The 13,607-nt window shown below is 41.8% G+C and overlaps 1 protein-coding gene across 2 annotated transcripts in view; it reads left to right on the forward strand.

Moving 5' to 3' along the window:
* Morc3 (MORC family CW-type zinc finger 3) overlaps positions 1-13,607 on the forward strand; it is a 54,988-nt gene that overhangs the window by 7,472 nt on the left and 33,909 nt on the right. For both annotated transcript variants that reach the window (XM_004634358.2, XM_023718719.1), the window contains exons 2-6: positions 6,580-6,652; positions 8,587-8,719; positions 9,576-9,790; positions 11,234-11,381; positions 13,325-13,472. In XM_004634358.2, the coding sequence (XP_004634415.1) occupies positions 6,580-6,652; positions 8,587-8,719; positions 9,576-9,790; positions 11,234-11,381; positions 13,325-13,472 (717 nt within the window). The remainder of the gene's footprint in view (positions 1-6,579; positions 6,653-8,586; positions 8,720-9,575; positions 9,791-11,233; positions 11,382-13,324; positions 13,473-13,607) is intronic.

Here is a 13,607-nt window from a genome sequence, read left to right on the forward strand (position 1 = left end):
TACTCTCCTTACACTTTTGTTTTTCATGTTTCCATTTACGTCTTTTTATATTGTATACTTCTCAAATGAATATTGTAACCATTGTTGTTTTATACTTTTTTTTTTTTTTTTTTGGTCTTTTGGCCATAGGGTCTCCCTGTGCAGCTCAGGCTGGCCTTGAGCTCACTTGTAGTTATCCCAGTGTGGTCTGGGACTCAAAACTATGATCCTGCCTCAGCCTCCTGAGTGGTGGGATTACAGGCGTGTACCACCATTCCTGGCCTTATAAAAACGATTCTTTTTTTTTGGTGGAACCGAGGATTGAACTCAGGCCCTTGTGCTTGCCAAGGAAGCACTTATTCTACTGAGCCATCTCATTATTGTTTTCTTTTTGGGGGGGTGCTCTTTGCACTTGACTTATATTTCTCTTACTATCTTGTAAATTGTTATGAGCCCTGACTTTTAAAATTCACCCTACACAGAGTATTTGTTCTTATTGCTGAACCAACTAGCCATGCCCCCCTTATTTTCTTTGATTCACTGCTTTATTGCTGTTTTTCCCCCCTATGTATTTTTGTCCTTTTTTTTTTTTTTTTTTTTTCTGGTATTGGGGATTGAACTAAGGACAGAGCACTTGCCAGCAGGTGCTTACACCACTGAACTATTTCCCCAGCCCTCCCTATGTATTTAGATAGTTTCTGCTCACATTTCCAAAGGAGAAAGTAGCCGTTGACTAGAGCATCAAGGAGAAAGTAGCCGTTGACTAGAGCATCCTCTTGCCTGAGCAAAACTGGCCTGTGCTGCTTCGCTGGTGAGTGATAAAAAGGAAGGAGCCATTTTGTGAAACACCCTTTGCCAGTGTGTGACGGTCCTTAAAGGGTCAAGTTAGGCCATAAAATAAATAACTTTCAGATGATTAAACATACTTTAAAGTAACTTGTAAAAATAAAAACAACAAAAATAAGATGCTATCCAGAAAGACTAGATTGGGTTGTAAAAGAACCAAAGGGAATTTAGGGAAATCAGTTTCTCCAGAGGAATTATGTAGCTTGTCTCCTGCCTTACTAAATGTAATGCTGGCTGCTTGCTCTTTAGAAGCTTGGTATGAAAAGAAAGGTAGGAGTGTTGTGTTGTTCTGTTTGTTAACTTGCCATTTGTTGGGTTATTTATTATTGTGGTAAAATACCATAACATAAAATTTACTGCCCCACCCCCAGTATTGGGGTTTGAACCCCAGGCCTCCTATGTGCTAGGCAAGTGCTCTACCACTAAGCTTTATTCTCAACTCTTGTTTATTTTTGAGACAGCATCTTAATAAGGCATGCAGGCAGGAACTCATGCTCCTTCCTCAGCCTCACAATGCTGGCATTGTCTTTGTCTTACTTTCCTCTTTGCTGGGACAAAATGCCTGACACCCAGAATTAAGAAAGGAAAGGTTTATTTAGTTCACAGTGGAGGTTTCGATCCATACTCTGCTAGCTCCAAGGCAGAGTGGCACATGGCAGAGAGCAGGTGTTCAAGGTGGTGGAAAACAGCAAAGGCAAAGGGAGGAATAGCAGTTGCTGCAGCTGGCAAGCCTCTTTCCCTTCTCCACGTTGTATTCAGGCTATCCACCCCAGGCAGGTATAGCACTCACACCAAGAATCAGCATTGGATCATGAATTATAACCTCTAGAAGTCCTCCCCATGACTGCATGAGGCTTTGACGGTGACAGCTAGACATAAACCATAAGTCACTATCCAGTTCTTTTTTTTTTTTTCCCCCCCTCTTTTTGAGACAGGGTCTTACTATGCAGTTAGGCTGTCCTTGAGCTCAGTTTGTAGCCCAGGCTGGTCTTGAACTTGCAATGATCCTCTTGCCTCAGCCCCCTGAGTGCAGGGAATATAGACATGTGACACCACACCCAGTTTGTGGCAGTTCTTTACAAAGGACCAGTAAGCATAATTAAATAGTTCCTCGAGTTTGTGAGCTTGTTGTGGCTGTGTCTTAACTGACCTCCCAAAGCCTCTTGCATCATGGGAACATGCTATTCAGATGTAGCTGAATCTAGAGTGTGTGGTACTGAGATTAAGGGTTACTAAATCAGTCCACTCATTGGTTTGGCATAGTTCTGGCTGGGATTAAGGGTGAGTGTAACACCTGCCCCAGGATAGGTAGTTTACCTATCACAAGGCACACAGGCTTTTTCCTTCTCTTTTGTTGCTTTTGCTGTATTATGAGGAGCTTGAACTGTTTTCTGTGATGCCCCTCTGCCAAGGCAGCCTGCTTTAGAACCAGCCAGTGATGTACTAAAACATTTGTAAACTGAGAAAACTAACTAAGCACTGTTACAGCAAATGATCAAATCTGAGAAAGAAATTATATGAACCTTCAGTTTGTAGTTGGTCTGTCAGAAGTTCCGTTGACCTGGACTTGACAGGCATCTGAAGTGGGGCTGTCTGTAGAATGGAGCCCTTACTTGTGTCTGCACTAATTGGGGTTGGACACTATGTGCTGTGTGGAAATTGGAGAGTTGGTGTTGGTGTGAACCAAGCCCATGCGTTTATTGTTGGAATCCTTGTGAAAATGTAGGAAAGCAGTTTCTTTCTGCAGTACCACATTTCATTTGTCAATCTGTTACTGGACATTTGAGTCTCTTCTACCTTTTGGCTGTTGTGAGTAATGCTCTGTGAGCATGGGTACCCAGCTGTCCTGGAGCCCTTTCTGTTCTGCCTCCATTTCTGTGGGGTTTGTACCTGGAAGCGGAACCACTGGATCACATGGTGGTTCTATTTTTAATTCTCGAGGGTCTGCCACAGATTTCCACAACTGTTGTACCGTTTGACATCGTAGCAACTGTTGGCCTAGATGCAAGTGGCTGTCCTTTGGTTGGGTGGAACAGGAATTTTGGTGCACAGGGTGGTGAATGTAGACTCAGTCAGGGAAGCAGAGGGAGGCTGTGGCTTAAAAGTAAAGAGGTTTAGGTAAAATGTTTTGAAGCAGTTAGCCTTGGCCCTCAATTAGCAACAAGGGTGGTATCAATCCAGGACCAACTTGGCCGTGGTGAACAGATGTCCTCACAGAAGTAGTGGTTTGTGCAAGGTTGTGTCTGTGATAGTTCCTCTTACCCAGCAATTATTGGTGAAAAGCCTATTTTGTAGCCGCCTTGGTTTCATTTTGCCAAAGCTTGCCAGGCATTAACTCTATCTTGGTACTGACAACTTTCATGTAACAGAGTAGAGTTCTGCTTTTTCTGGACTTTTTTCGATGGTAGCCATTATAGTAAGTGAGGTGGCCTCCCATTATGGTTTTATTTGTATTTCTCTAGTGATGTCATCACTAATCTCTTTTGATTAGTGATGTCAAACATCTTTTCATCTTCTTAGTGGCCATTTGCATGCCTTTCTGGTTTAAGGCAAAAAGAGCATGATGAAAATATCCCAGGAGGAAAGTGGTCCTCTTGTGGTAGCCAGGAAACCCAGTGTGGGAGTGGAGCATACTGTCCCAGGTTGTACCCCCTGTGACTCCTCTTCAGACCAGGGCCTACCACCTAGCAGCACATTTCAGCTATGACCAGCTATGAACAAATCAGTGGAGAAATCCAAGGATCCAGTTACCCTCTCAAATCCCACCTCTGAACACAGGAGGCTGTGAAGGGCAATTTTAACGTAAGTTGTAAAATGTGGTTACCCAGGACAGTTGAGGAAGGAAGATTCTGGGGCATTTTAATTCTCCTTGTCTTGTCTTGTCTTGTCTTGTCTTGTCTTGTCTTGTCTTGTCTTGTCTGTCTGTCTCTCTCTCTCTCTCTCTCTCTCTCTCTCTCTCTTTCTGTCTCTGTCTTTCCGTCTCTGTGTGTGTGTGTGTGTGTCTCTGTCTCTCTCTCTGTCTCTCTCTCTCTGTCTCTCTCTCTCTCTCTCTCTCTCTCTCTCTCTCTCTCTCTCTCAGCTTCAGTCTCTTATTTTTATACAACCTGGCACATATGGTTCAAGGACACAGAAGTCTGATTCCTAAGCTTTCATGAGGCTCTGCAGATTCTCCTCTCCTGCAGCCTTCTGGTTTAACTTTGCAGGCTTTGAAATCAATCCTAAACAGTCATAGTCTGTGCCTTCCTGTTTCCATACTAGGGCTTTGTTGGCTGTTGCCCATCACTTCGCTAATTCTTTATTTTCTTCTCTTTATCCCCCTCCTCTCTCTTCTTCTTCTCCTTCACCTTCTCTCTCTCCTCCTTCATCTCCTTCTCCTTCTCATCCTCCTCCTTCTCCTTGTAGTGTGAGGAGACAGAGGTAAATATTTCATGTGTTTAGGTTTCCAAGTTTTAAGGATTTTATATTTAAATAGTTTTTAAAGTGTTGTGACCGTTTTGCTTAATTTAAAAACTCTGTAGATTCTTTAAAGATCTTTGTTTACTTCAGAGTGTCTCATTTGTCTATGTGTGTGTTTGTATTCTTTTACTGAGTGTCCCAGTGGGGCTTGTGAGCGCTAACACTATTGTGTCTTCTCTGCTAACATTTTCTCCTTGTGGGTTGTTTTCCTTAAAAGTTGGCTTTTAGATTGGGTCTCAGAAATAATTACCTAGGGGATTTGTGTGCTTGCCTGATTGAACAGCACTGCTTCTGTATGTTGCACGGTGGAAACCCTTAACCTGAGTGAGCTGGAGGTATGCTTCTTTTTTTACACATCTGGTGGTGTACGTTTTCCCCGCCTTTGGGGTGTAGAGACCAAAGCAGATGAACTTCCTGTTAGGCAGACACCACCAGTGCCTCTCCCTTATTATGTGAGAGGAAACATTTGCTTCCTAATAACTGTATGACAGTCTTCTACCAAATTACCCATTAAAACCCACACCTTTCTCTGACCAGTTGAATACTCTCACTTTTATTCCCAGTGTGCCCCCATTTGTGTAGCTTTGGTTTTTAGTTCTTTCTTTGTCTGAGGTCCTTGAGGATTTTGCTTATTTTTATATGAGTTCAGCTCTGCCTTTAAAGGGATATTTACTTTTAAGAAATGCCTATAATTCTTACATTTGGGAATTCTTTGTTTTTATTTATTTATTTATTGGTGGTACCAGGGATCGAACTCAGGACTTTTGTGCTTGCCAGGCAAGCACTTATTTCACTGAGATATCTCCCTAGGTTTTTAATTTTAAAGAGAAAAAAATAAAAATTCAAAACAAGATAGTAGGGGTCCGAGGAGAAGGCTCAGTAGAATAAGCGCTTCCCTGGCAAGCCTGAGTTCAATCCCCAGTTCTACCAAACAAACAAAACAAGATAATAGGGTAACAGTAGTTAATACATTGTGTATTGTTATCTTTAAATTACTCAAGACAGTTTTCTCTAGAAACATGAGGACTGTGCTTTAGAAATTGAGTGCTGTGCACTCTGTATTTCTTGAGCACCATGCAGATGCTGCTGCCGTAACAGTTCAGTGCCTGTGACTGGACCAGTGAACAAGTTGGTTGCTCAATGAGATGTATAGAGTATGGACAGAAACCACAGTGTGGCACAGACAGCAAAAATCACAGTACTTTGTGAACAAGATACACTGCACAAAAGACACGGAGGCTTTTTAAACAAGAGGTACAGAATTGTACAACAAAAGAGATGGGCTGTCAAACTGAGTGGTGGTCGGAAGTCTGACAGTCATCAACCAACTAGGTCGTTACTCCCAGATGTATGCTGCAGGATGTCCAGATTGCGAGTGCTCCTGTTTGAGACCAGTCCTCCATTAGGTCTCATTCTCTACATGTAGAACTTGAGTCTAATGCATGTTGGACAATGGCGTGGGAGACTGTCAGGGCACAAGTGTGGCCAGAGGCCAAGTAGACCTCTTTCTGACACCTGCTGGCAGCAGCTGAGCACTGTAAATATCCTTGGTCTGATTATATTCTAACCTTGCTTCTAAAGCTCTTCACACTTGACGTACTTCCTTTTTCTTCCTATGTGAGAGAACCTGCTAAAAACAAATGTAAAAAGAAATGCATAGAAACTTTCTGCATATTGAACATTTAAAACCATATGTACATTTTTCTGCATTTGATATCTACACCACAGTTCCTTACCAAGTGATGTTGATTAGTATGTTCTCCCTTGCTGTATTCCTGAGCAAAATCAGCATGGTTTTCTGAATTTGAATCACTAGTGACACTTGTTTGAAGAGTGTATAGGTGATACCGCATCACTGCCAGGGATTGGACTATAGAGAAGTTAAAGTGTGTAATACAACCAAGTCAAAGTGTGAAATACTGACTGTGTGGCTGACTGGTAAGCCTGCTGAAAAAACTAATGTACTGAAGAAAGAAGACCCTCTTTGTCAAGTTGTGTCTTGCAGGGGGACATTAGGAAGTGATGTTTATTAGACAGAAGGGCTTTTGCGATCCGTCTCAGGTGGACCTTTCTGGGCTGGACTGAGCAGCTGATGGTGTCAGGGGCTGTCTCCCATCCTGGTGTGTAAGCCACTTCAACCCAGCCTTGTTCCCAGGGGTCTTTTAGGGTGCCACAAGCACTTGAGTCATTTTTACTTTCAGTGTTGCTTAATACAGGGATAAAGAAATGATACTGGTTTTTGTTCTCTTAAGTAAGATCTGAATTAACTTACATGAATCATTGGTTGGTTTGTTTCAGCTTTGTCCGAAGTTTTTACACACAAATTCTACTAGTCATACCTGGCCATTCAGTGCAGTTGCTGAATTAATAGGTACGTACATTGATGTTCCATATACTATATGTTGCTTACAATTATAATATTAAAGTATTCTGCATAGTTAGGAAATTGTGCTGTAGGGGAAAAAGTATCTTGCATTAATGATAATGTTTACCTACCAAGTGTGACAGCTAGTTCAGTGAATCTCAGTAATCCCCTCCCCAAGTTCCATATTCCAGCTCTTTTTTGGTTCTTAGGATTTAATTTGCTAGGTTCATAAAGCATTTATATTGAAAACATTTTTATTCTGACTAGGAAAGTAAAAAATGAGAATTATGCTTCTTGGTAGTATAAGTGGATTAATTTTTCTGGTGTCAGGAGTGTCAGTATATTTGATCTATAATAGCAGATTCTTGCTTTCCCTGACAAATAGGGTTCAGGTGATACTTTTCAAAACTCAGAATGGTCTACTGTATATTATAGCCAGATCTATCTGTCTGTCCCTCTCAGTACTTGAGACTGAACCAAGGATCCTTGCACTGAGCTAAGTCCTTAGCTATTATTTCATGTTTTACTTTGGGAAAGACTCTTATTGAATCACTAATTTGCCTGGTTGAATTGGGATTCTTCCCTGGCCTCCCTAAGTGCTAGGATTATAGGTATGCCACTGTACCTACCTGACATTCCTGTTGTTATTATTTTTTATGGCAACCTAGAGGAGTAGTCTGTGACTTCAATGGTTTTCTTCATGGTGTGTTAAATTTTAAATTTTTAGTGAAACACTGTTCTTCTAAAAATGGTTGAAAAAAGATTATTTAACAGTAGGCCACTTTATACAAGGAGAGATTGAAAACCTTTATTTATAATATAATAAAGACTTCAGATTATATTTTATTTATTTAGTCTTTTTGAGACAGGATCTTGCTATGCCATTCTGGCTAGCATGAACTCACGTTGTACTGCAGATTGGCCTTGAACTTGAAGTGTTTTTTTGCCTAGGCCTCCTTGGCGCTGTTTTGTGTCACCATGCCTAGCTATAATATATTTCAGTAAAGTTACAACCATGGTGCAGGTCTTAGTCCCAGCATCCTGGGATGTTGAGGCAGGATGATTCCAAGTTTCAGGCTAGCATGGGCAATTCAACAAGACCTTGTCTCAAACAAAAACTGTAGATACAGTTCAGTGTGAAGGTCCTGGGTTCACTCCCTAGTACTGGAGAAAAAAAGATTGAGGGGTGTATGTGTGTGTGCGTGTGTGAGAGAGATAAAGTATGTGTGTGCGTGTGTACACACACATATATAGGTCTTGGGCAATTCATGAGATTTATTTATTCTTGCTACTATTCAGCTCTTTTTCCTTTCTTTTTTTTTTTGGGTGGGTATGGGGAATTGAACCCAGGACCTCGTGCTTGCCAGGCAGGTGCTGCACAGCTGAGCTGTATCCCCGCCTCACACCCCCCACTTTCAAATGTATTTCTTTATGCTTTCTCTGAGAGAAATGAATATATTCAATGAAGCATTCAGAGAGAGATGTGAAAGCCAGAAGAGATGTGGGCTGTGTAGAAGGCGAGTCCTCCATCGGAGTAGATAGCATAGCAGGCAGTGCTGCTTTGTATGGATGGAATAACTACTGTGGAACCTGCATAGCAACTCATGGATCCCCTGACATTTAGCTCTTAGTTGCCATTAGAATGGCCAGGCCAGTCTTCTTAGCATTCCCATATGCAGTGACCTTGTAATGCATGTAGTGTGGCAAGTGCCAGTCTCTGTTCGCTACCAACACTGAGCGCTTTGGAAATGGTTGATTCTTTCCTAGTCAGTGAACATACTTTAGTTTCGTGTTTTCAAACCTTAGCAGTTCCTAAAACTTATAACTTTTAAAGTAGTCTCAAAATATGATAATCTTTAGCTTGTTATAGGTTTGCTTTGAACTAATAGCTCTGTAAAATGCAAACTCAAAAAAGTTTCTCAAAACTTTTTGCTTTCTAGATAATGCTTATGATCCTGATGTGAATGCTAAACAGATATGGATTGACAAAACAGTGATAAAAGACCGAATATGCTTGACATTTACTGATAATGGGAATGGGATGACATCAGATAAGTTACACAAAATGCTAAGGTATGTACAAATGTGCCCCTCTTAGGAAAACCTGGGCTCTTCCCTAGTGGATGGGTTTCATGTGTCATGACCTAGTTTTTGTTTTAGGGCCTGAGTTACAGTCCCCACAATGTGGCTAAGTGTCTTTAACGTTCATGGTTGACTATAAGGCTGTTCCCATCTTTTTTGTTTCCTTTACTTAACCTACAATTTCTGGCATTCTTTTAGAATTGTAGAGTACTGGGACTGTATCAGCTATTTACACTTCAGTGTAAATTCATTTTATTCCTAATAAAACTTAGGTTTTGAGGGGAGTGACTTTAACAAGCTTGAGAGACTGGGAAAGCAGCACAAAGCAGTCAGAAGGCCTTGGCCTGTAGAGTTGGAGAGGAGGTTGTCAGTGCAACTTAAATGTGCCTAAAGTGGAAACTTGAGTGATACAGTACAAGAACAGGACAGAGATTGTAGAAACAGAGCCCTTCTATTGTCCTTTAAATATTTCTTATGGTTCCGGACAGTGGAAGCACCCCAATGACTAATCATACCATGTAGGGTTGCTTAGGACCAGAAAATCATTCATGTCAGCAGAAGAGATTCCTGGGTAAGGTCTCACTGTCCTGCCTGCCAGACCATAAGCAGCATGTAGCCAGGGGTGCATGGCCATGTGTGCCTGTCAATGCTGTGACCCTTTGCCCTGTGATGTCGCAGGGTGTCCACTGCATAGATAAACACCAAGAGGTTAAGAGTACTTTGCTTGACATTAGATAGCCAGGAAGGTTGAAGCTAACTTGGGAGAGCCAGTCATACACTGGGTGGATTTTTTTAAAAAGTGAGAGTATAGGTGCTGATTGTTTAAGTCTTTTCTTGTCTTTTCTAGCTTTGGCTTCAGTGACAAAGTTACCATGAATGGTCATGTCCCTGTTGGACTGTATGGTAATGGCTTCAAGTCAGGCTCTATGCGCTTGGGTAAAGACGCAATTGTTTTTACCAAAAACGGAGACAGCATGAGTGTGGGCTTCTTATCACAGACGTACTTGGAGGTTATCAAAGCAGAACATGTGGTTGTCCCGATCGTCGCATTCAATAAGCACCATATCCTTTTGCTTGTGAAATACAAGCTGTGGGGAAACAAAAAAATACTCTGCAACAGTCTGCCCTTTTGCCTTCGTCCAAATCCTTTTTTTTTTGCTGAACCGGGGATTGAACTCAGGCCCTTCCGCTTCCCAGGGAAGTGCTTATTCCACTGAGCCATCTCCCCGGCCCCTCAAATCTTTATTTTGTTTGTTTTGGGGTACTAGAGATGAACCCATGGTCTTCAGAGTGGGTTGCATCCCCAGCTTTTTATCATTTTGAGACAGAGTCCTGCAAAGTAACTGACTTTCCCAGGCTGGGCTCTCACCTGCCATCTTCCTACTTCAGGCTCCCAGAGTAAATCCTTACCTTTTAATAACTCCTATTCCAGCTCTTGTCTCCCAGAGTAAATCCTTACCTTTTAATAACTCCTATTCCAGCTCTTGTCTGTGTCCTCTGCCTTTACCCTGTACCTGATGCTCAGGGTTTGTTCTCTCTGTTAGCATCCTCAACATAGGTGGCTTCCCTTGTATGGTAGAAGCATTCCAGGGGCCTGGAGAGGGCACTCGGTGGTAGAGTGTATGCCTGGCCTGAGGAGTGCTGGCTGTGTTCCTCAGCATTACTGAACATGTTCACTGCCACAGAGAGCTTTGTTCACAGATCTTACTGTAGCTTACTGTGGACTAGTAAGATTTTATGGGCTGGCTTGAAAGTTTTGCAAGGTAACTTCAGAGGAATGCCTTCTGTGTAAACACTGAAAGGTTGGATAGCATCAAATTAGAGTAATAGTAAACTTGCTTGTTTTTAACTCTTCCTAGTGTTCACTTCAAATTGAACTGCCATTTCATTTATTCATTGCTACCTTCATTCATTTTGTACCACTGGGGGTTAAATGCAGGGTCTTGTGCATGTTGCACAGTATTCTACCATTGAACTACATCTCCAACCTCTTCCTCCTCCTCCTCTTCCTCTTCCCCCTCCTCCCCTTCCTCTTCCTTCCCCTCTTCCCCCTCTTCCCTTTTCCCCTTCCCCCCTCCCCCCTCCTTCCTTCTTTTTGAGATAGGGCCTTACTAGGTTGTTTGGGCTGGCTTTCAGCTTGTCATCCTTCTGCCTCAGCCTCCTGAGTAGCTGGGATTATAAATGTGTGCCACTGTGTCCGGCTGAAACTACCATTTTAAAACTTAGAAAAAGGTGTCTAATGTGGTGGTGCACACCTGTGATCTTGGCAGTCAGGAGGCTGAGACAGGAGGATCCTTTGGAATTCAAGACCAGCCTGAGTTACAAAGTGAGCTCAAGGCCAGCTTTAATTGCATAGTAAGACCCTGTCTCAAAAAGACAAACAAAAAAACTTAGAACATAATTCAGGAAATAGTTTTTCTATTATTTAAAGTTTATTAGAGTTAGTTTCTATATCATAATTATGGAAAATGTGTTGTTGATCTCAGTCTTTAACTAAGGATGTACGACAGATGATTAATTTAACAGAATCAAAAGCAAGCCTTGCTGCAATTCTAGAACATTCTCTGTTTCCGACGGAGCAAAAGCTGCTGGCAGAACTTGATGCAATTATGGGTAAGAAGGGGACACGGATCATCATTTGGAATCTTAGAAGGTAAGTGTGGACTTCAGGGGAGGTAAAGTATGTGTGCAGGGTTGGTTTCCTCACGCTGCCCTTGTGCCATGATGACACAGGCATGGTGCTTGTGGCACGGCATTACTAATGATCTGGCTTTTCCAGAGGTATTTTTGGAGGCTGCTTTGGCTTTAGTTTGAGGTATTCATTTGCTATAAATCCAGTCTCTGGTAGCACTGCTCTGTGTTATTCTCCCCCTTCCCCTTCTCGGAACAGGGTTGAACCAAGCCCAGCTATAGCAGAGGGTAGGGAGAGGAATCTTTGTCCATCTTGTTTGCTGCTTAGAGCCAAGAGTGGTCTTGCATCTGGTAAGAAATGTAATATAGATGAGGGTTTTCTCCTTTTTGAGACAAGCTTTTATTCCATAGTTCAGACTGGATTGAAACTCACTCTTTAGCCCAGGCTGGCCTCGAATTTGTGACTGCAGTGATTCTTTTGCCTCAGCCTTCTAAATTCTGGGATTATAGATGTATGGCTGCTTACATGAGATTTTTGGCTTACATGAGATTTTTGTTGTTGTTTTTGTTTTTTGCTCTTGTTTTTTTGAGACAAGGTCTCATTCTAGTCTGGGTTGGCTTTCAACTCATTTTGTGCCCTGCCTCAGCCTTCTGAGTGCTGGGATTACAGACATGAGCCACCATGCCTGGTTTAGATGAGATTTTTTTATACTGCTAAAATTTTTAGGATTTTTTTTGTTTTGTTTTGTTTTGTCTTTTTGAGACAGGGTTTTGCTGTGTAGTTCAAGCTGGCCTCAAACTCACTTTGTAGCCCATGTTGGGCTCAAAATCGCAGTGAACCTTCTGTCTCCTGAGTGCTGGGATTGCAAGTTTACAACACCACACCCAGGCAAAATTTGTAGTTTTTATCCTTGTGAGGAAAAAAGTCCTTTGTAAGTAAAACTTCAGAGTTTGGGGTTAATATATAATATCGAGAGGTCAAAGATATGCTGAAGCATAGACTAAAGAACAAATATGTAACCCTACATAACTTTAAAACTTGTGCCTTTTCTGTCCCAATTTCCTTTTGTGTTTATTTGCTATCTCTTGTTTTTACCTCCTTGCCCCATATCCTGCAGGGGTTTTTTTTGGACTAAGGTTTCTCCTTTGAAATGAATACAGATTCATCTGTAGTTGTAGGAAATAATCCAGGGATCACCTCTTCCTTTTACCCAGTTTTCCCAAATAATGCTCTTATAAAACTAGTACAACAGTGCTATTGACAGTGATAGACTGTCATCCTCAACAGTCAAGCCACAGAGGACACTTTTGCCATTTTGGGAATCACTGTTGCCATCCTTTCTTCTAACCCCCTCTTCAATTCTTGGCAACCTCTAATCTGTTCCCTGTGCTATCATCTTGTCATTTCAAGACCTTTTGAGATGGCGTGTTTTTTTTTTTTGTTGTTTTTTTTTTTCACCTAGGTGTGGTCCTCTGCAGGCGTATTTGAATCCATGTGTCATTAATCTGCTGCTTTTAACAGTGTAGTGTGTGTGTTTAACCATTTCACCTGGTAAAGGACATCTGGGCTGTTTATATAATCCTCTGACAAGTAATGTCAAAATATTGATATACAGGGTTTTTTTGTTTTGGTTTTTTTAACTGGGAATGTGTAGACTTCACTTTTTAAAAATAAGTGCCCAGGAGTGTAATTGGTGAGTCATACAGTGAGAGAGGGAGATTGAGATGGACGGAACGAGAGTGAGTACTAGAGATTAAATTCAGGGCCCTCATACTGAGCTTTGTACTTCAGTCCTCACCTAAATTGTTGAGACAGGGCTTGAAACGTGATCTTCCTGCCTCAGCCTCCCAAAGTACTGGGATTACAGGCATAAGTTTATTTTATATAGGCTTACTTTTGTTTTTTTATTTGCTTGCTTATCTTGCCTTGATGTTAAATTTTGCTTTCTATAATTATTTTTACAGCTACAAAAATGCAACAGAGTTTGATTTTGAAAAGGATAAATATGACATCAGAATTCCTGAGGATTTAGATGAGACCACAGGGAAGAAAGGGTACAAGAAACAAGAAAGGATAGACCAGATTGCCCCCGAGAGTGACTATTCCCTGAGGGTATGTATGCAGCTGTGCGCTGAGCTGGCCACTCAGGGCTGCTGAGGATGTGCTGGTGATGCGCTGGCGCTACTTGCTATCAGCCGTCTTGTCCCTTGTCATCGCAGCTGCTGCCACTGAGCTGGTACTCTGCTC

Source organism: Octodon degus, unplaced genomic scaffold, assembly GCF_000260255.1.
Source record: "Octodon degus isolate 3935 unplaced genomic scaffold, OctDeg1.0 scaffold00061, whole genome shotgun sequence".
Lineage (NCBI taxonomy): Eukaryota > Metazoa > Chordata > Mammalia > Rodentia > Octodontidae > Octodon > Octodon degus.